General features: G+C 36.6%; 1 protein-coding gene across 1 annotated transcript in view; it reads left to right on the top strand.

Moving 5' to 3' along the window:
* The first annotated feature begins 250 nt into the window (after window positions 1-250).
* Window positions 251-22,371, top strand: part of PDE4D (phosphodiesterase 4D) — a 305,421-nt gene continuing 283,300 nt past the window's right edge. The window contains exon 1 of the mRNA XM_080573437.1: window positions 251-1,798. Within this exon, the coding sequence (XP_080429563.1) occupies window positions 1,752-1,798 (47 nt within the window). The 5' untranslated portion in view covers window positions 251-1,751. The remainder of the gene's footprint in view (window positions 1,799-22,371) is intronic.

The raw sequence follows: 22,371 nt of genomic DNA, 5'->3' as shown, positions 1-22,371 counted from the left end.
TATGAAAATGTGCAGTGCAGTATCTTATCATGTTACTCGCAAGTCCACCCACACCCTAATCAAATACACACTTTTATCACAGCTTTTAATGTCATTGAAGTTGCAGCTGGCTTCCAAACTGCAGGATTTCCTGTCCAAAAGGGCAGGAGGTCATTCGAAGTTTAAAAAGCAGTGTAAACCTTGTTAAAAAAAAAAAAAGGAAAAAGGAAGAAAGAATGACAAGTGAACTGTATACGGCCTGGGCACATGAAGTGTAAAAGCCTTTCTTGATATCTTGAATGTCAGCAGGGATCAGCGCAGGAAAGCTTATTTTCTCCGTGCACCACTGCCCGCTGCTTTCTGCCCTCGATCGCTGCATTCCCCTCGCTTGCGGCCGCAAGGAAAAGAGGTGGCTTTAAGGAAGGCTCCGGTGCTCCGCTCCCCGCACGGCCCCATCCTTCCCCGCTCCCTGCGTGGGTGGGAAGAGCCGCGCAGGACGGCGCTGTGCCGGGAGAACCCACCTAGAGGGCCCCCTTGACGCCAGCGCCGGCTCTGCCAGGCAGCCTGCCTTCACCGCAGCCCCAGCCCAGCCCCGCTGCGGGCGGGGTGCCGCCGAGCCCGCGAGTGTCCGGAGCGCCGAGCGGAGCGGGCGAGGACAGCGGGAGCCCGAGGGGTATGTTGGAAATCCTTGCCAGGAGCGAGGAAGAGCGAGCCTGTTGCCCGCGTTGCGTTTTGAGCGTAGGCACCGGCTCTCAAGCTTGGGCTTAATGAAGAAGCTTTCCCGAGGATGTTGTCAGAGCTTCAGGAGTGATAACTACTAGCTGGGAGCTGGACTGGGGGGGTGGGAAAAAATAAAAATAAAAACAAACGAAAGGACAGCAGAGAAAGAATTCTCAGACAACACGGGACTTAAGGCTGTGCTTTCGTTTTGCAACATAAAAAATGATGCACATGATTTTTATGTACAGTGTAACATCAAAAGAGAACTAGGTTCTGCAGTGCAAGAATCAATAGCTTAGTCATTTTACTTAAAGGGAGCAGACAGCCTTCTTATGGGGTTAGACAGCAAAAGCGAATTGGATCATGATGTGATCTTGTCTCATGATGGTCTCTAACTGTAGTCCTGTTCTATGGAGCAGAAAAAGCATACTTCCTTCCTTCTTTCTTAGATGAAGAAATAAACCCAGAGAATCAAATTCAGAAAGAAGTTTGGTTTTGTTGTACATGACTATTAAACACCATCCTGTTCCCTGGGCTTGTAATAAGGGAAAACTGCATTTGAGTGATCAGTGATGAATATGTGTCTAAGAAAGAAGAAAAAGCAATATTCCTTTCTGAACATGGCAAAGCAATCTGAAGTTACACATTTTCCTCTCACCACTGATTTGGCATGGATGACAAGAAGCTACCTTTTGACTAACCTTTTCCAACTGTACAGGATGCTGCATATGAAGATGCTTTAATTCGTATTAAAACAACTTGGATTTTTATCAAGGCAAACTGTTGGCATTGTCATACTGTTTCTGTATACTGATCAGTTTAATGTTTTTTAAGTAGCAAGTGAGGCATAAATGGATGGACACGTACCTAGAAAACCCTGTGACAAGTCTTTCTTCAGATCCCGGGAATTTTTATTTTTGTGGATTACAGTTACTCTTGCAATAATCCCTGCTGTTAACTGCTCGTGCAGTTGTTCTGGAATGCATCTATGAATACCATAACAGATAAAGCTGTCTGACAAGGAAAACACTAATGTTGGAAGATCTGTGAACATGATGCATGTGAATAATTTCCCCTTTAGGAGGCATTCATGGATATGGTGAGTAATCAATACACATTACAGATTGTTAAACTCAAAATGGTTGTTTGCAAAATACCATGGCAAGTACCAGATGCTGTGTTTTTTCCCACATTAATGTCAAATGAGGACTAACTGGGCTATGAGAATCTCACAGAGACAGTACTGCTGAAGTAATATGTTTGGCACTCCTTTGCCTGTACAGAAGAGACAAGTGATAAAAATGGAATTATTATGGTCATGCTTTCCTATATGATAAAAGCCTTTTGAGCAGGGAAGCATGTTTTCTTTCAGTATCAGAGGTACAGAAATACTTCTCATTTCTTTCTTAGCATTACTAGATGGAAATGATGAAGATGTATTTTCGTCCTTTCATATTGTGTTGTTTGCCCTGGAGCTTATTTCTATACATTCAAGTGACCTGAAAACTGGAAAAAATGTTCATTCATATAATACAGTAATCTTCAATTCATTTGTCTGGTAGGTTTTCTAGTGTTTGGAAGACAGGCACATAGCATTAAAATCCCTTTATCATCATTAAAACATCTGTTTCCTTGCTAAACCACAGACATTTATAGTTCTTGCTCACTAAACAGTCTTTCTCTGTAACTTTCTTTGCAATAGAGTTGACTTATAAATTCTACCAGTTGTTGTTGCGTCATGTCATGCTCTTTATGTTGGAATTTGTTTTCATTAGTGTTTAGTGAACATTACCTAATGCAAGAATACTTTTCTAGAAAACTTGTGCTCCTTGGGTAAATATTGAGTCTTTTAATGGCAAACATAATTGTGGAAGCTCACTGGAGAAAATTTGCATTCAAGTTGTGACATTGGCTTCATGTGCATATATTTTTGAAAGATATGCCCCCAGCGTATGTTAGCCTCTGTATATGACTAATTTGCAGGAAGAATTTTCCCTGGGAAATATGTTAGCAGAGTTCTTAAGGCCAAATCCTTTTCATGACATTTTAAAGTTGTATTTAAGAGGAACAGTATAAAAATTGAGACCCTGGTGCCTGGCAGCACCAGTGCTGGCGTCAGCTGAGTGTCATTTGTCAGAGGCGCCGGCTCCTGCCCGCGGAGCCAATGGCAGGAGCCTGCAAGCAGACTGTCAGATTATGGGGGGGAGGGAGGGGGAAGGGGTGTGTGATGCTCTGGCTGCTCGTTTTCTCTTATTACTTTAATTTTAATAAATAATTGGTAGACTCACTTCCCTTTTGATGCATGTACTGTTTTTCATTACATTTTATTCCACCTAAGACCATTTTAGCTTACATAAAAAAACCTTTTATAGCCAACTTCTGGTCACCAAGGAAAATTAACAATGTGATCTTTAATATATTTAATCTTTCTGTCTTGGCAGTTTATTTAGCAAAATGTGTTGGAAAGGGTACTGGACTGCACACCTAACAGGAAGACAATTTCTTTTGTCTTCTAAGAATTTGGCCTACTTCTGTTTTTAATAACTTAGAGCAATAATTTGAAGAACATCTTAACCCCCAGGGTCCATCTTCTGTCTAAATGGTTTTAAACCAACATGAAGTCTGCAGTCTTTTGAAATGGATTTTGAGCAAACCAACTCTTTTATTTATCCTGTCTGAAATGTAGTTAGCTGTTTTCCCTGTGTGCTCCTTCCCCGCCCAATGCTGTTTGCCACAGAACATGTGGTCTTGTCTAGGCAAGACTGTGGCAGAAGTGTTTGCTGTGGCAATTAAATTAATTTAATTAGATGATCTCTGTTTAGTATTTTAAGTCAATGGAAACTGTACCATGCCTGTGTTTGTGTTTAGTGAATGCTATACCTTATCTTAGTACTGAAACATTTTTAGCCCACTCTTGTTCCTCAAGACTTGGAGAACTGGCAAATTTGCTTATTCATGCTACAGGAGGTTTGTAAGGAGCATTTGTGGGTAACAATTTTAAGCTGCCAGTCATAGTTTTGTTTTGTTTTTTAAATTCTGAACCTTCACAAATCTATGCTTTGCCTATCAGGTATGGCAACCGTTTCTTTTTTGAATTGCAATTGTCATGAAGAAGTAATTGTCATGAAGAAGTGTTCTTCTATATGTATATAACCTCACCTTATGCTACTTTCAGATGTCTGTCCATTAAAGGATGATAATAAAGATAAAGGAAATTATATATGTCATGGGACCCAATTAGTTTTGTGTTTAATACAAATATTACTTGATCGTCTTTTAATAATGCTTCCCCAGTGCTGATGCAACACATCAAAGCTGTTTTGTGGCCACCATCATGTACTTTATGATAATTTGTAATCTTCATCTGCATGCAGATTAATGTGTTTCAGAAGTAGAACTAATAATTTTCTGTACCTTAGAGATGTTGCTTTTTTAAGATATCTTCTATACCTGAGAGACATACACTATGCTGTCACGTGATAGTTCTCCTTGGAATAAGGGGGAGGAAGAGGGAGATAAAAAATAAACCCCTTTGAAATTTATTTTTTTATCAGTGTGTCATATGAGCCAAGGTGGTGGATGTGTTTCTGTGTGTTTGGTCCTCTAAATGGGTTTAGGAAAGAACAGCATAAATCTGGTGGCCCTTAGAGCAGGGTTTAAATGTGAACCCAGAAGCTTTTGGAGGTATGGTGAGAACTCCAGTATCTGAACCGTCCTGGTAATAGAAAGGAACTGACTGCTATCCAAAACCAGCTATGAAATATACATGTACCCTGGCTATACAACTGGGATCAAAACTGTATGAGGCAGATAAGGGTAGCTATAATCTGAATGTACTGAATGTAATCTGAATGTAAGGGCATAGAAATGAGAATGGAGTAGACAAAAAAGAGGTATTTTGTCAGAAGCTGTTTCAGGCATAGAAGCAAATATAAAACACATACAATTAAAGGGGTACAGTGGTTGGGGCAAGTGTCCCAGGTGAGGATAAAGCTAGTCTGAGTAACAGTAAGAAACATGACGATAGTAGAAGGAAGAATAAGATTTTATAACTAGTTACCACACTGCACACTGTATAACATAAATTATGTATTAACAGCATGCAGCTTACTGCCATTCACATTGAAAACAATTTTAGAAACATTTACTGCTGAATTGTATAACCTAGCTTTCCTTTCCATTACATTTATCTGCCTTTTTGATGCCAAACCAAATAAAGATAAACATTGTATTCGATTTTGGCTTGCCTAATTGAGTAAACAAATATTGCACATGCCTTTTAGTTTTACCATAGGAAAAATAGAATTGAAAAACCTCTATTAAAGAACATCTTTTAAGTTGATAAAGGTTTGAAATTAGTACACAGGTGAACACAACTTTTCCGAATAAAAAAATGCAACCTATGAATCCATCCTTTTATGCCAACTTTCATGCTAATAAGATTGAATGAAATTTAACTTGCTTACCAAGGCAGTGATTAAGAGAAAAATAATATATCATTTCTTGGTTCCTTTTTAATCCTGCTATATATACTTGGTTTGATCCTTATTGTTCTGTATGGTTCATCCAAGGCAAAATGAGACGAGTGCATCTCATTTCATGCTATTGTTTGTTTTAGATTAATTTTTTTGACTAACCAGTTTTTTGAAAATCACCTTAGTAAATCCCTGAATGAATGCAATTGTTACTATGATTCTTCTTTTGTTCCCAGAATTTGAAAGTAATGATACTAAATTGTTTGTTTATACATTTTATAGAAACCCACATGGATTTTGGCCAGCCAAAATGGTTTGACTTTCCATTATTACACAGGTCCTTCCATTTTGTGAGAACAGGACAATCTGTAATTGTGAAGAAAACTGATGGAAATGAAGATCTCAATCCTAATGCATGAACTTTTGGTACATCCTTAGGATGTTGAGTCACCAAAGCTCACTAAATAATCATTGGGAACTGAGTCTGAACAATGCTCTGTCAAAGAGTTAGGACTCTTTTCTTCTAACCCAAACCAGAATGAAATGTTTCATATTTTCTTATATGTTTGTTATAGAACATTCTGTTTAGTGCAAAAAAGAAAGTTTCTTTCTGAACTGCTTTTCACTGCAGTATTTTACTAGATTTTAGTATTTTAGACTTAAGACATTAACATAAAAACTTCAGAGGAATATAACAATTCTTCCCTTGGAAATCTGGATTTGACACTGAAGCTTGAAGGGGAAGAAAAAACATGATTTGTTAAACTAAGAAGAAAGCTTCCTGAGATGAAAAAAAGTTTGTTTAATCCTCTATGACCAGTAGGTTTTCACAGTACTGCTAAGTATGAAAGGTCACCTTATTCCATGTTTTCTTATGCTCAATAACAGGTGTTCCTTTGCTTCAGGCATTGTTGAAGTTTATTGCTCCAGTTAGGATGAGTTTAGTAAGGTCTGTATGCTGAATGAAACAAAGAGTTTTATTTTAAGACATCTGTTGCCTTTTCCTTCATATTTCTAACAACTTAGCTGACCAGTAGCACCCAAACAGTGTTTAATATGCTGAGCTGCAGTGAAGAGATGAAAATATTTTTACCATTTGGAACTAGGGCAAGGATTTATTTTTCTATAATTCTTATTAGCCAAGCTTTCACTTTCTGTAAGGCAGCCATGCAAAAAAATGAAAGTGCTCCTGAGATACCACTAGTCACCTAAGCCTGACAATGCTCCTGATGGATAGGCTAGATCTGTATCTATCTGTATCTGTATATATAAATTACATCCCTTACCACTGAAGTGCTCTGTAGTCTTCAACGCAATAGTTATGGCACTTTTGCAAATAAAATTTATATGCAGGAATGAAAATGTAACCTTATGAACTAATACAAACGGTGGGGTGGCTCACTTTGGGACTTTTGGTCCTAGACAGATTAGTATCCTGTTGGGATTTTAATCTGCTATTCTAGAGTCATTTAACTTTTTTTTTTGTTTTTAATGACTAGTGTATTCATCTTCTTTATAGTACTGCAAGTGATTCAAACTCAAATTTTGCCCCTTGAAATTTAGAATTTCCAATATGAAAGGAGGAAAGTGGAATGACAATTTTTAGCTCACAGTAGAATCCTACTGTGGACTCTGCCAAAGCCTACCTTTTGCTCTTCCATCCTCAGTTTATGATCAATGAAGTTATTTCATACCTTTGTCATTTGGATGTACTGCCTGGTTTGTTTTGTTAATTTGGACTGAAAACGCTTTAAAACACTGTGTCTTGACAGGATTAGGTAGAGCACAGTAGGTTTCTACTGCTATTTTTGTTCTGGAATGTGATTATACATTTATATATATATGCACTTCTACATATATATTTGTAGATATACATATATATTTATATATAATATAACCGTCTGTGTATGTATGTTGCTCTAAGTAGTGGTAAAGTAGTTTGTTATAACACCGTAACAATTTTGTGCATATGTGTGAAAATTATCAGAAAGCATAATGGGCACATTCTGAATTGTTTCCATTTTTTCATGGTCTCCCCTGGATATACTGAATGTGCTTTTTTTTATATACCGTAATGACTGGGTAGTTAACAGACAACATTTTGCAGTAGGTCACACCCATCTTTTTTAACCAGTCATTTTCAGGCTACGTTAGTCAAATTGTTTCTTGAAGGATCTTACAATCTTTCAGAAAGTCTTCTTTTCTCTCTACATAATCCTGATTTATATCTTCTCGAATTGTAGCCTTCTTGTTAGCTTAAGTCACCACAGTAGAAAGTAATTTAAGCTTTTTTTCCTCATAAAACACCCTGTTGATTGTTTATGCAATTCCTTTACAGTCTCTTCACTTGTGCCTGCTTACAAAGAGCCACCTTCTGTTTTTCTTTAGGAAGAATTAATCTCTACCTGTACTTTGACTCAGCAAAAAATACCTTACGTCACTACTTTTTAAACTATGGTAATAATGAAGAAAAAAATGATTATTATATTAAATATGTTGATTATATATTGTGTATTACTTACATTTCATTTAAGTAAATTTCTGGATTCTTATATTGTTTCTAAATTCTTTGATCTGTGTTAAGAGGGAATGTTTTTTAATTCACAGATGCGGTCATTTCAGGATGGGAATTTGGCTTCTATTGGGAAAAGAAATTACAGTTTTAAGCATTCTGGTAAATTAGCAGGTTTACTTGAGATCCACATACTTGGCATTTGGAGACAACCAAAGCCTTGTCCATTCAGATTTACTGTTTTAGTTCAACATGTTATATGGGAGCAGGGAGAAGAGGAGAGTAGAGAGTGGGAAGAGAAGAAACACTAAAAGCTAATGATTACAAAATTGAAGAAGGTTGGTCAACAAATATAATTTATGACTCATTATTCTTTAATCTCATTAAAATATAAATAGCTAGGTTTCACTTGTACACTATGCAAATGACATTTTTTACGTTAATACTAATTGGATTTCAGTATTGTATGCTGAAACCTGAACAGAATACATGATGCTTAATACTTTTATATGACTGGATTAACTCTTTGATAACAGCAGAACACTTTAAGATAGTTTTTATGTTAACCTGAAAAGAGATGAGAATATTTCCAGTAAAAGCTATTGGTCGGTAGCTGTTAACAAATGGAATAATTTTTCATGTCCATGAGGTTGACAAAATGAAGTGTGCAAAAAACAAAATTTCAGAGGAGTAGACGTAATCAGCCCCAACATCTGAAAAAAAACAAATGAACTACTTTGCTTAGGAAATAGAAAACTATTTTTAAGTGTCCAAACCATTTCCATTATAACACATGGAAATATTAACAGAAGAAAGGTTTGTATATTTCTCTACTAGTTTTAAAGGTGGCTAAGTTGATATTTCTACATTACCTTGGCAATTTATTGCTATTTTTAAATATTAGAAGGGAAAACTGGTATGAAGATTAGTATTTTGCCGTATTTAGGCAGCAATCCTCTTTCTATTGAGAACAGATTAAAAGATTTGTTGGGATATTAATGATATTCAAACACTGGAAAGGTATAGGATACAAAGTATTCCTGAGTCTCAAATTCTGTTGTTCAAAGGGAACTGTCTTTTTTTCATTTGTTTACTTAGCTTAGTTCACCTCTCAAAAGGAGGGTCTCTTTTCCTCCTATATTCTAACTTCGAATTTTACTGTATGATAATATTCAGTAACTTTACGGAAAACATGTAGAAGGTTTCATTTTTTTTCTGAAGTAGCATGGCTTCCTATTCTCAATTGTCTGAAGGAATTTAAACTATATTATTTCATATTGTCTCCTTTTAATTTGGTTACTTTGATATGACAGATGACAGCTTGTCCCCTTCAGGAAAACAGATGATTTTTATTGAGATGAAAAGAGGTGACTCTAACTCTTACCCTCCTTCCATCTGCAATGAAATGTAGCTAATGATTCCATAATTCTTATATAGTTATTGTCAAATTCTTAATTTCAGCCATCAACAAATGGTCTTTGATCTTAAATGCAGACACATTTTTATACTGTCAGTAGCTAAGGAGTAAAAGTTACCTACGCTTATCATATGGACGTAACTCTAACATGTTGTGATCTTTACAAGTTGTTGGGTTTGACGTAACAGTTACTTGCTGAAATTCCAAGGTCAGTTCTATGCCTTGAGAATAATCATACAATCTTTGGATCATTTTAAGGAAAAAGATAATTTGTGTTGTGTCCTAAAATCATAAAATTTTGTACTGCATTACTTTAATGAGTCTTATTTCACACTATTATGGGATTTATTTCTCTTTGATAATTTATTGGAATAGATATTAAAGAATGAGTTCTTTAACCATCAGTTTTTTTAAGATTGATTAGTTTTCTGGTGATGCTGGTATACCTTGTGTTATTCAAAAGGAATTTAAAGTTTTCAGAGTTTAATTACCTTTAAACTGAAACCAATTATGACACAAATTCAAAGCTGGACAAGAACTTCGTGGTGAAATAGCCTTGCTGTTTAGAGTTGGTAGAACCATCAATGAAAGTTCACATACTCCTGTGATATGTATGTTTAAGTAATAGGGAAGACATTTCAAAAACTGGTTTTGCTTGCCTGTGTATCTAGCTGTATTCACCATAGGCAGCTAATGATTTCAAAGAACTGAGTAAATTTTAGTTACCAAATGATTAATGGTGGTGATATTTTCATTTAGTTTGTCTCAATACTTGAGACATTAACAGTAACAGGTTAACCATGTTTCTTACTATGGTGTTATTTTAAAGGGAAAATTTAAACAGGTGTATCTAGACTTCAGCTATAGTTATGGTAGTGACCAATTATTGGCCAACTGAACATTTTCTTAAGATGTCTCTTTATGCATCTTAGACCATTTGTGATTTTTTTTTCCCCGTGTGTGTGTGTGTGTGTGTGTGCATTGTTTCAGCCCTTCTGAATTTCTTGCCAGTTATCTAATTTTGTGAGACAGTAGTTCTCTTGACTGTACTCTAACTCAGAGATCTTGAAGGGGAGCATAGGTGAAGGTTACCAATTAACAAATACCTCATCTTTCCTTATTCCCGTTTGGGATTTTGATCAGAAGTGGCTCTGGAACGTTCTTCAGGATAAAAGTACATCAGTGACTGCAGTTCTCCTCAAAGAATTTCCAAGCCCTTTAGATAATTGCCATGCAAAATGTTCATCACCTCCTACAGGGAGTAAGTAGACTGCAGCAGACTGACCTGTCCAATGAAAGTATAATAACCCTAACAACCCCCCAGAGAAGGAAAGTTGTTAAGGACCTCTGATCTTTCCTCGCTTTCTAATCCAACAGTATTTGGAATATCCAGCCTACAAATACTGAAATCATCCTCTCCAAAATTAGGCAAATTTTAATATGGGGATTAGTTTGTGATATGTGGCCATAATTATTTGCTAGGAAGGTCTGTCTGGATAACAGGGCATTTAAGGTGCTGTGTTGGTTATCTACATAATAAACATCTTCAAATTTTAACTGCTGGGATGCTTAAATTATTACAGCATATGTTGGTGATCTGTCTGATAGTTTCTTTAACATGAACGGAGTCTCAAGACACAGTATAATCCTCACAGCCTGGTCATATTTCCTTCTCTAGGATTGCGTTTTGCAAGTAGATGTGGTTTGTGGCAAAGTAATTGCCACTGGGAATACCAGTCACAAAAAGGTATGCATGCTGATCTGCAGCTGAGCTAATGTATGGCTATTTATGGCAGCCAAGCAGGAATCAGAGATTAAGTCATAATAGGGTAGGGATTGTACCAGCTAGAGGCTCACTCACTTGTTCCATGAAGTGGAAGAAGGATTTTACAGAAGATGATTTAGAGCACTGCTTATCGTCTGCAAAGTGAATATGAATAAAAGTTTTAAGAGTTTTGCTTAATACACATTTTTGAACCATTGGTTCAGACAATTCTACAATAAGATTGGATACCTAGGCCCTTATGTTCATTATACAGTGTCAAAAAAAATGTTTCTTTTTCTTTTTTTTTTTCTTTTTTTTTTCTTTTTTTTTCCTTTTTTTTTTCTTTTTTTTTTTCTTTTTTTTTTTCTGAGAGGTGAGATGAATGCACTTCCTGAAATAGAATACATGCCAATGCACCAACATACTTTTAATTTCAGGATTTACTTTTAGATCTGTATTTAGAGGAGATCTGACCAGGCAGGTGGTAGTGTCTGAAAACAAACAAATGAACAAACAAAACCCTAGGGAAAATAAAGATATATTAATTTCACGATATTCAAATTTTCTCTTTCCATCAGTCATTCAAATGTTTAACCTCTAAACTCCCTCAGCTTCCCCCAACATTACTACTCAACTCCTTATGCAGTACTTTTGATAAAGATTTAGACTTGAAAAGTATAAATACCTAAGCATACTTGGGACTGTGAGTTTAAGTTAATTGCTTTCCTGAAAGGCCATTTGCCATCTATGTGTTCACAGGTATTTCACTCATTATCAGTCGAGGGAACAGAGGCAGAATGCTGGACAGGAAGAAGTGCTTTGGGACTTGCATTGGAATATATATATTTATACGAGGTTTCCCCCCTCAAAATACAACAAAATAAAACCAACCAACCAACCAAACCCCAGTGTTGGTAAGAAAGTGCCTTCAGATTGTGCTCTTGCTGAGGGAAGGATTTATGTGTTTTGGCTATTCTGCTCCTTTCTGGTTGCAACTGGCAAAGCCCTTGCAGAAATCCCCATCAGCTCAATGCTTGTTGCTATCTGTACCCTTGAAATAAGGATGTGCAGGACTGTCAGTGTACAGAGGGTGGTGACTAGGCTTCACATTCTTAGTGCAACAACTTTCTGTTGAAATTCATGTTTACTGTGAAACTAAAGTCAGTGAACTCTTTGCATATTTACAGGTGTAGAAACAGTGAAGCTGAAATGTCATCCATGCTGTCATCAGGGCAGAAATACAGATAGAATGGAATTTGGAATTTGTGGTGATAATGAACGAATATTTATATAAACCATAGATTTTCCTATTCTGAGTATTTACAAAGTTTCATGCAGATCTTAAGTGCTTAAACTGCCTATGAACTCTTGAAGAGAGTTATATATAAAATGTCAGGCTAGTTCAGTTATGCTATTCTTTTCCATTATCAATAGCATAGATAACAGCAAGGATTTGGAAAGCATGAGAAAACCTTTAAAACCTCATCAGGTCATCAAATACCATAATTTTCTTTTTGAAAATGTACTCAGTATTTTAATTGTCAGTTACAGAAAGCACGGAATCATATCATTTATAAGTATGCCTAAATTTATGAGGAAAAAAATGTTTGTTTGAATGTGCATTAGTTCTTGCTTTCATGAACATATGCTGAGGACATCAGTGTTGTTGGAATGAGATTTTATTAGTAATAGTGACTGCTACAGGTTTTAAGAGATACATCATTTCATAGAATCACAAAATCATAGAATGGTTTGGGTTGGAAAGGAGCTTGAAGATCACCCAGTTCCAACCCCCCTGTTATGGGCAGGGACACCTCCCACCAGACCAGGTTGCCCAGAGCCCCGTCCAGCTTGGCCTTGAGCACTTCCAGGGATGGGGTATCCACAGCTTCTCTGGGCAATCTGTGCCAGTGCCTCACCACTTAGGAGTAAAGAATTTCTTCTGAATAGCGAATCTAAACCTATCCTCATTTAGTTTAAAGCCATTCCCCTGTGTCCTATTACTATACTCCCTGACAAAGAGTTCTCCCCTCAGCTTTCCTGTAGGTCCCCTTTTAGGTACTGGAAGGCCGCAATGAGGTCTCCCTGGAGCCTTCTCTTCTCCAGTCTGAGCAGCCCCAGCTCCCTCAGCCTGTCTTCATAGGAGAGATGCTCCAGCCCCTTGATCATCCTCGTGGCCCTTTTCTGGACTGTCTAGCATGTCCATGTTCTTCTCGTGCTGGGGTCCCCACAGCTGAACACAGGAAAAAATTTATGATACCAAAAGAGACTTTGATGTCCTGTACTATTATCCATGTAAATTTTGCACTATTATTAATATATTTAGGGGATACTTTGAATTAAGATTTTCTTGCATGTCTAGAAAAATAACAAAGATATTTCGTGTAGCTTTCTGAGTTTCTTGTGGGATCATACATGAAAAGTACGTATAGAATTTTTGAAGCAAGAATCAAGGGTTTTTATGTGTGGACTTTTGTGAATTGATGTAATTGCGTTTTCTGGGGAAAAATATTTGATTTTGTTGATTTTTTTCTGTTTACATAAGAAGACGGGACAAGGAAATAAATGAAAAAACTTTTTTTTTTCCCCCTCCCCTGGGGATTACGGCGTGTTTAGCAATGTATTTGTTTCTGCATAAAGGTTTTCAGCTACAGAACATAACATAAACATTTCTTATGTATTGTGAAATTAAATGGAAAACAGCAGAGAGTTGTATTCTAGATACATACCTGCAGTGGTGGGAGATGGTAGGCTGCAGATTTTGTAAGGATTCTTGTTTAAATAAATAAATGAGTAGTAAAGTTATTCTTGATAAAGATGTGCTTCAGATGGTAAGAGAAATGCCATGCTTGTCAATCCCTTATCATTGAAGAGCAAGTTAAAACATATCTGCCAGGAAGCGTTGCTGCCAGGCAGCCACAGTTACATCAGATATTCTAATATTTCTGTGATGGAGCTGTGTTGGCACAATACAACAAATCAATGGGTTTTAATTGTCCACTAGGATCTCTAGGCTGGGAATCAGAGTACTCCTAAACTCTATCAGACAAAAGAGGCTCTGGAACAGCCTTCCAATAGCATACTGGAGGAAAGTATGAAAGTAATCAATTGTTGCATGCTAAAATTAGCTGTGAGAAGAGTTGTATGATTTGAAGCCTATAACAGCAGGGGAGTTGATTGCATCACCCAGAATGTTCCTTCTGATTTCAAATTTCTTTCTGGTGAATGAATTCACTTAATGACATTTTTTGTCTCTCCAGAAGTTTAAATGATGTTTGTGTTTCCTTCTGAAAGAACTCCAAGTGATATTATGTGGTGTCTGCTATATTTATAAAAACAAAGTAGTAACCTTTCATTTCTGAGGACTAAACTGTGGCAGGGATCTAATAACAGGGATCTAATAAAATTGCTTTAGTGGAACAACTGATAACTTTCAAGTAATTCCTGTATTGTATCTGTAGTATAAACACTAAGTAAATTGTGTAAATGTAAAGTATATTTTATATTATCTTTGATACCCATATAGGTTATCTTTCTATTTTCATTATTAATATTGTCGTTTGAATATGTGGCTTCAGTCAATACAAGTAGCAAATTTGGCTTAAATTGCATGGATAGTTTCAACTGTTAAAATGGTGATGCATAGGAGGTAGCTCTATGTTGGAGCAGTCTACCAAGATCAAACAGGAGTTTAGGGTTTTGATGGCACCCTCTTCTACCAGAACAAGAGCAGAATCTTCTATTTAAGTTTTCCACCATTCCTGTATAGTGCCCTAAACACTAGGCTATGGTGTAATCTAATGTGGCTGTCTTTCTGTCCTTTTCTCTGAGTTGCTAAATTGTATGTAGAATACACCCATCTTAGTTGTTCTGTATCATGGTGAATAGGGCAAACAAAGGAAGGAATTAAATATAGATCCCATTGTCTCTTGAGCAAGCTGTTTAATAAATTATGCTGCTCTTAGCAGCAGCTTCTTTTCTCAATAGGTTTTTCATCTTGGTGAGAAAAATAGTTTTAAAATAATTTATGAATAATCCAAATTGATTTTTACTTTTTTTTAAAATTAGATAGCTGAATCAAAAATCTAGTTACTTCAGCAGTTTTATTTGCAAATTTCCTTTCACTTTTCCATGTCACATTATAATATAATCTGTTAATACACAGGACTAATATTTAATTTGGTTAAAAAAAGTGTGACACAATCCAGCGAAATTGCATTATAAAATGGAATATAACTTTGTTAGCCTTCAGTTTAACTATGCTGACTATGTACTTCAAATATTTCCAACCTGATCTGTCATGAAATATCTATATAAAATAGTCTGAATATAATAATCTATTAAATGTAATTTAAAGTATACAATGTGCTTAATATCTCTGCATCACAGATCTAATAAAATTATAATTTCAGTTCAAGAATTTCTGTATTGTTACTGCAAGCCTAGACAAAATACATCTGTCTCTGAATTTTGTGTTTTCTAATATTTTCTATTAAACTAAGAAATCAAAAGAAATATAGTAGGCTTTTTTGCTAACATTCTAAGTGGATACTACCAGCTTGAATATCTTCCACTGAAAGACTAATTTTCTCTTTTATTCATGGCATATTTGGGTGAAATTTTATATCACTTTAGTTTCTTTGTGCGTATCTGTCAGAAGCAGTAGTATAATATCTCAATTATGGTGACAGGAATGCAGGATTCTTCTATCTCATTCATTTATATAAATAGTTTCTATTTTGATTTAGGTAGTGTATTTGGCAGTATCTCAGAATGTTTCTTGCTTATCCTCACTACAGACAAAGGATAGATTGACATTTTAAAAGATGTGTATTCAACAACTTCCATATAACTTTCCCAAGCACATAATCTGTGTCCTATATAAGAAAGGCTCTTTTATTTTTGTTTGTTTGTTTGTTTGTTTTGTTGTTTGTTTGTTTTTAATATATATATCTTCTGTAATGTTTGGTACTTTGGTTGTTTATTTGCATTGAATTTCATTATTTAATTTCATTTTCCAAACTTTCATTTTTCCACACTTTTTTCCACAATATTTTTGATACTTTGACAGTGATACTGTCATTTATATTTCCTATGAAATACTTCTCTTTCAGAAGAGAAAATAAATACCTCTGCTACACCTTTTCTTTATTATTCTTGCTGCACATCTTGCTGTAAGCATTACTGAATACTGATACTAATATATAGAGGATTGAAAACATGATGACTGTTACTGGAACCTAAGAAAGAGTTTTTTATTTTTAGTTCATAGAATCATAGAACTGTTTGGTTTCGAAGGGACCTTAAAGATCATCCAGTTCCAACCCCCCTGCCATGGGCAGGGACACCTCCCACCAGACCAGGTTGCCCAAAGCCCCATCCCGCCTGGCCTTGAGCACCTTCGGGGATGGGGCATCCACAGCTTCTCTGGGCAACCTGTGCCAATGCCTCACCACATAGGAGTAAAAAAAATTTCTTCCTAATATCTAACCTAAACCTACCTTCTTTTAGTTTAAAGCCATTCCCCCTTGTCCTGTGACTGTACCCCCTGACAAAGAGTCCCTCCCCAGCTTTCCTGCAGGCCCCCTTTAGGTACTCTAAGGCCCCTGTAAGGTCTTCCCAGAGCCTTCTCTTCTCCAGGCTGAACAACCCCAACTCTCTCAGCCTGTCTTCATAGGAGAGATGCTCCAGCCCCTTGATCATCCTCGTGGCCCTCCTGTGGACTTGCTCTAATAGGTCCATGTCCTTCTTGTGCTGGGGTCCCCAGAACTGGATGCAGGACTCCAGGTAGGGGTCTCACAATAGCAGAGTTGATGGGCAGAATCCCCTCCCTCACCCTGTTGGCCATGCTGCTTTTGATGCAGCCCAGGGTACAGCTGGCTTTCTAGGCTGCAAGCGCATGTTGCTGGCTGATATTGAGCTTCTCATCAATCAACACTCCCAGGTCTTTCTCCTCAGAGCTCTTCTCAATCCAGTTCTTCAGGGGTAGTAGATTATTGAAAAAAAAATGTTTTCCAGAAATGCCAGCAGTGTTCCCTGGCAGCCAGGAGGGCCAGCTGTATCCTGGGGTGCATCAAGCACAGCATTGCTAGTCAGTCGAGGGAGGTGACTGTCCCATTCTACTCTGTGCTGGCACAGTCTCACCTCAAGTATTGTGTGCAGTTCTGGGCAAAAAGGACATGAAACTATTGGCGAGTGTCCAGAGAATGTCTACAAAGATGGTGAAGGGCCTAGAGGAGAAGACGTACAAGGAGCAGCTGAGGTCACTTGGCCTGTTGAGCCTGGAAAAGAGGAGGCTGAGGGGAGACCTCATCATGGCCTACAGCTTCCTCACGAGGGGGAGTGGAGGGGCAGGTGCTGATCTATTCTCTTTAGTGACCAGTGACAGGACCCGCGGGAATGTTGTTAAGCTGCGACAGGGGAGGTACAGGCCGGATATCAGGAAGAGGTTCTTCACCGAGAGGGTTGTCACGCACTGGAACAGGCTCCCCACAGAGATGTAGTCAAGGCACTGAGCCTGTCAGAGTTTAAGAAGTGTTTGGACTGTGCACTTAGTCATATGGTCTGCATTTTTGGGTAGACCTATGTGGAGCCAGGAGTTGGACTCGATGATCCTTATGGGTCCCTTCCAACTCAGGATATTCTATGATCCTATGGCAAGCTAGCAAACCTGTTTCTGTATTTCCCTTTTTTTTTTTTTTTTCCTTTTTTTCCTCAGTTAAGATGCAATTTCCTTAGCAAAAAATTTCTGAGTTCTTATTCAGTGATTTTCTTCTCATATACCCTAGTTCTGCATTAAACTGTGACTATAAATATCAGACAATTTCTATCGAATTATATTACCATTGGTGAGAAGAAGGCTTTTAGTACCCAGTAGGGCTTTTTAGCTCTATGTGTGATTAGTAGGTCAGTTTCTAATAGGGCAGTTCTGAGTTCTGTTAGTACTATTTCCGTGCCTCATAATCCAGCTCTGCTGTAGCTAATTTCATTGAGACGTCAGCAGCTATTATTCTCACTAATGGTGGTGGTATTACTGTTAGGGACCCATGTGACATGTTGCACTTCTCCTCTCTCTCTAGTGCTAATGATATCTTAAATTTTGAAGCATGTCAGACACCTGCTTCAGTGTTACTATACTTGATTCACACTGTGTCATGATTTAGTCCCCTGACCTTGACATTTATGTCTTATTAAAAAGAAAATCAGGTGCAGATTATCCAAACTAAATTTATTTGTTTATTTATTTATTGATAAACAAGAATCATAACAAGATAAACATCACAGTCAGGCAAAACTGACCAAACAAAAAATACAGGAAAAGTATTTTAACATCATTGATCATGTTAACTGCAGAATAATTCCAAGAGTCTCTGCAAACAAGATAAAGGCTACATTTGTACAACAAATATAACAATAATTAAAATCTTCCATTGCAAATGGTCTTTTGCTTCATAGTAGACCTTGATCAGTTTTGGGTAGATATTAATTAAAGAGTTTTAATGGGAAGGGGTTGAAAGATAGTGAAAGTGTTGAAAGATAGTGGAAACCCCAAAACTCAGAGTAGTCCTCGGGTAAATTTTGATTAGGTTATGAAAGGCATTAGGTAGCATGATGATTCAGAAGTTCTTTAAATTCCTGCTAAATTCTGACAGCAAATTGTAGATGTGGGACACTTGAAAATTGCACCTGTGTAAAATTCACTCCGCAGAAACACCATACAAATGGTCACTCTCTCCGCTAGACTTTTGTTGAGAGAAATTATCTTGAAAGGTTTATGACAAATTGCCATAACTGTAGGAGCAAAGCACAGTGCATACCTGAATTTTTGTTTAATTCGATAGGAAGTATTTTTTTGCCAATTTAAATATATTTAAATAGCTCATTGTTTTGAAATGCCAGCAATGAAAACCTGTGTCAGAGTTCTCACATGTCCTGCTTAAGTGTCTTTGAAAATTGCTACGTAATCAATTCAACAATTTTTCTAAGTCTTGGTGCTTCAGTTGAGATTTCTTCTTTACACTGAGATTTTGGAATTAGTTTAATTTTTTTATTATAAAATGATTCAATATCATCTATTGTTAGTGTTTCACCTTGCCTTCCCTCTTCTTCTCTAATGGTTGCTTACAGGGCTCAGGTCAGTGCTCAGGTCTCTGTCATTTAATTCTCTCTCGTTAAGCTGATATAAATGTGTGTTGCCCCTGAAAGGGCCAGTTATTCCTAGATGGTTTGCTTGGTTATGACTTTCCAGATGCTGGCACTGCTAACCACCCAGCAACATACTGAGATCAGGAAACATCTTAAAGAGTGATTTTTGTTTTGTTGCATTTTCGTAACACACTGTACATGCTACAAGTAGAGCAAGCAGTTCAGCTGCTCTGAATGTGGAATTTTGGCTCAGTTTAACATTTGTCACCTTTGTATTCAGTCTATACTTTGCATTTGTTAATATCCGTTTAAGAAAACTTCTTGCTTTGGAATTGCTAGCCTCTTCTTACCAAGATGTGTGGGGTGGGGTTGTCTCACTTCTTCCTTTAATTGAAACCGCTTTCTCATCTGAAACATGATCTAATGAAATCAACATGTTGAATGTAAAATTTTGGTTAAAAATGTAAATTTAAAATAATCCAGACACCCACCTTACCCTACCTCACAAAATGTGACCCTACCTTTGCTTAATAAAAAAAAATCCAGATTTATTTTTTTAAATAAACTTTAATAAATCATCACTTGCTGACACAATAAATTGATTTTTGGAACCAGTGAAATAATCAATTTCTAATTTTAGAAAATATGGTCAGAAGTCAAAGAGAGCTCAGCTTGCTAAGTACATGTGAAAGTCAAGCCATTTTTTAATGTATATGTGCCTAACTTAGGGTTGCAAATTTGAAAATCGTGTCTGGTTAGCTTTATATTTAATGTGGTGTTCCAGAATTATTTTGTTTTAGCTATCCTAAAAAAAAAATTAGTAAGTCGATTTTTTGCAGGTTTTCCAGTGTCAAAACAAATTCCTGAGGATAAACATTTTGCATTCAAGGAATAAGAAGCAAATATGCTGTGTTAACCAGTTCATTTTGTTGTGTTAAACAATACACTGAAATACTGTTTGTGTTTCTGCCTGGATTTGTGTGATCCTCCTACTGGACGGGAGCATATTGACACCAAGCTCCTGCATTCTTGGGGATTCTCTAAAGTCTTTAGCTGCTCTATTGTGGCAAGGAAAACACTCAAAACACCCTACAGCCCCATATTCAAGACAGTCAAGTATGTGTATTGGAAGACCTGAGGCTCACACTCAACAGTGTGCTTCCTGCATTTCACTTAGTGGCACATTAATACTGCTCAGTTAAGAATTGTAAGTTCCAAAGGGTGACTGTTTTCCATTTTGTAGATGATGTTTTAAACTGAAAAGTTGGTAAGAATGTAATTATATTAATTTTGTTGTTGCTTGCACTAAGAAACCAGCTATCTTTTGTATTGACACTGGTTATTAGATAAAGTTAGGAATCTCTGGATGGTTTCTATATTATACCTGTCTGCAGCAGATCCATTAAGTATACAAATTATATTTATCTTTTATTTTTATTTGAATTTATTATTATTTTTATATGAATTATATTTATTATATTTAAATTAAGCATTTTAGCCATGCAGATGCCAAGATTCAATTGTAAAAGAAGCATTCAAACTTACAGAGATAGGATTTTTGTAGATACTTACATGTAGATTCACAGGTTTTAAATAAATGAACCAACAGATTACATTGGTTTCAAAAGTGATCTTTTGAGGACCCTATTGCTTGAACACAAAGTACCATTCGCCACATACTAGTGATCTCAATGCATACTTCCACCAGAAAACAGTTAGAAAAAAATCTAAAATCTGGATTTTAAGGAGAGTTTGAATATTTGTGAAGATTATATGTTGAGAAAAAAAAAAGAAAAAAAAGATTAGGTTTTAAAAGTATGGTTGTTTATCATTAACTATGTGTGACATAGCTCTTTGGTATGAACTCCATAGTCAGCCAGTAGTGTAAAATTGTTGGTGATAACATGCTTTGTAAAAGGATTATTTTTGGAGATCAAATCCTTATCTGTTTAAAAATACTCTGAGTAATTTTTAAAGTGTGGTTTTACCAGATACTAAATATCCTAAAATTACCTTCTGGTAATAATACCTGTTAAAGCTGTAGGGCTTATCTCAGGGTCTAAGTCTCAGATATAATTCTGGAACTTTTGGAGCAATTGTTCCCCTGTGAATCAATGTTTCTTAAAAGAAACCTGCTGAAACATTGTTTTCTTGTATCCATTTCAGAATCAACTGTTAATCTTGTAGATTAAATACTAATAATTCTATTATGTGAGGTGCTCTTTATGGAATGTACCCTGTGCATGAGTTATGTATTTTTTATTATTTATTAAAATATTACACATTTTTAAAGAATAATTAATTAGGTGTATGACACTGACTTCTGTTTTCATATACAAATGATTCTTGACAAAGCTGTTTACTCAGTATCATTATATACCATTAATACTTTGAGGAGATTTATTTTATAAATATGAGTTTATGCGAATCTAAATATTTGGATTTTCATTAAGTCTCGTCTAAGCAGATTACTTAAAAAGATGTTATTTTGCATTTGACCCCCACTTCTTTATAATGCAGACATTTTAGGATGGGAGAGAGTAGGTGAGAGTCCTCAGGATCTTACAGGGTTGTCTATTCATTTAGGACACTTTTCAGGTTATAAATAAAAATAGCTCATACATCAGAGTTACAGGTTTTGAGGGCATAATCAAACATAAATCTGTAGGTTATCAAGCATGACTGTGCGTACATCTAGCAATTCATTCAGAGATCAAGACTTCTGCTTAATTTTGTTTTACCATTTATTAATCTTTATTAGAAACAAGAAACATGAGTAAATAAATAAACAAACAAACAAATAAATAAAATTTTAAATCATGTTTATAGACCCAGATTGGAATACGTAACTCTTCTACAAAACTTACATGAATCATAGCATCATAGAATGGCTTGGATTGGAAGGGACCTCAAAGATCACCTAGTTTCAACCCCCCTACCATAGGCAGGGACCCCATCCACTAGATCAGGTTGCTCAGAGCCTCATCCAACCTGGTCTTGAACAATTCCAGGGATGGGGCATCGACAACCTCTCTGGGCAACCTGTTCCAGTGCCTCCCCACCCTCTGAGTGAAGAATTTCCTCCTAATCTCTAATCTAAATCTCCCCTCTTTTACTTTAAAACCATTCCCCCTTGTCCTGCTGCTATCTGATGGAGAAAAGAGTTGCTCTCCATCTTTTTTATAAGTCCCCTTCAGGTACTAAAAGGTTGCAATGAGGTCACCCCGGAGCCTTCTCTTCTGTAGAAATGAACAGCCCCAGCACTCTCAACCTTTCTTTGTAGGAGAGGTGCTCCAGCCCCTTGATCATCTTTGTGGCCCTCCTCTGGACCCGCTCTAACAGCCCCACATCCTTCTTG

Source organism: Anser brachyrhynchus (genome assembly GCF_964034855.1).
Source record: "Anser brachyrhynchus genome assembly, chromosome: Z".
Taxonomy (NCBI): domain Eukaryota; kingdom Metazoa; phylum Chordata; class Aves; order Anseriformes; family Anatidae; genus Anser; species Anser brachyrhynchus.
Note: the sequence above shows the minus strand (reverse complement) of the source record. Positions and strands in the feature narration are given on the sequence as shown.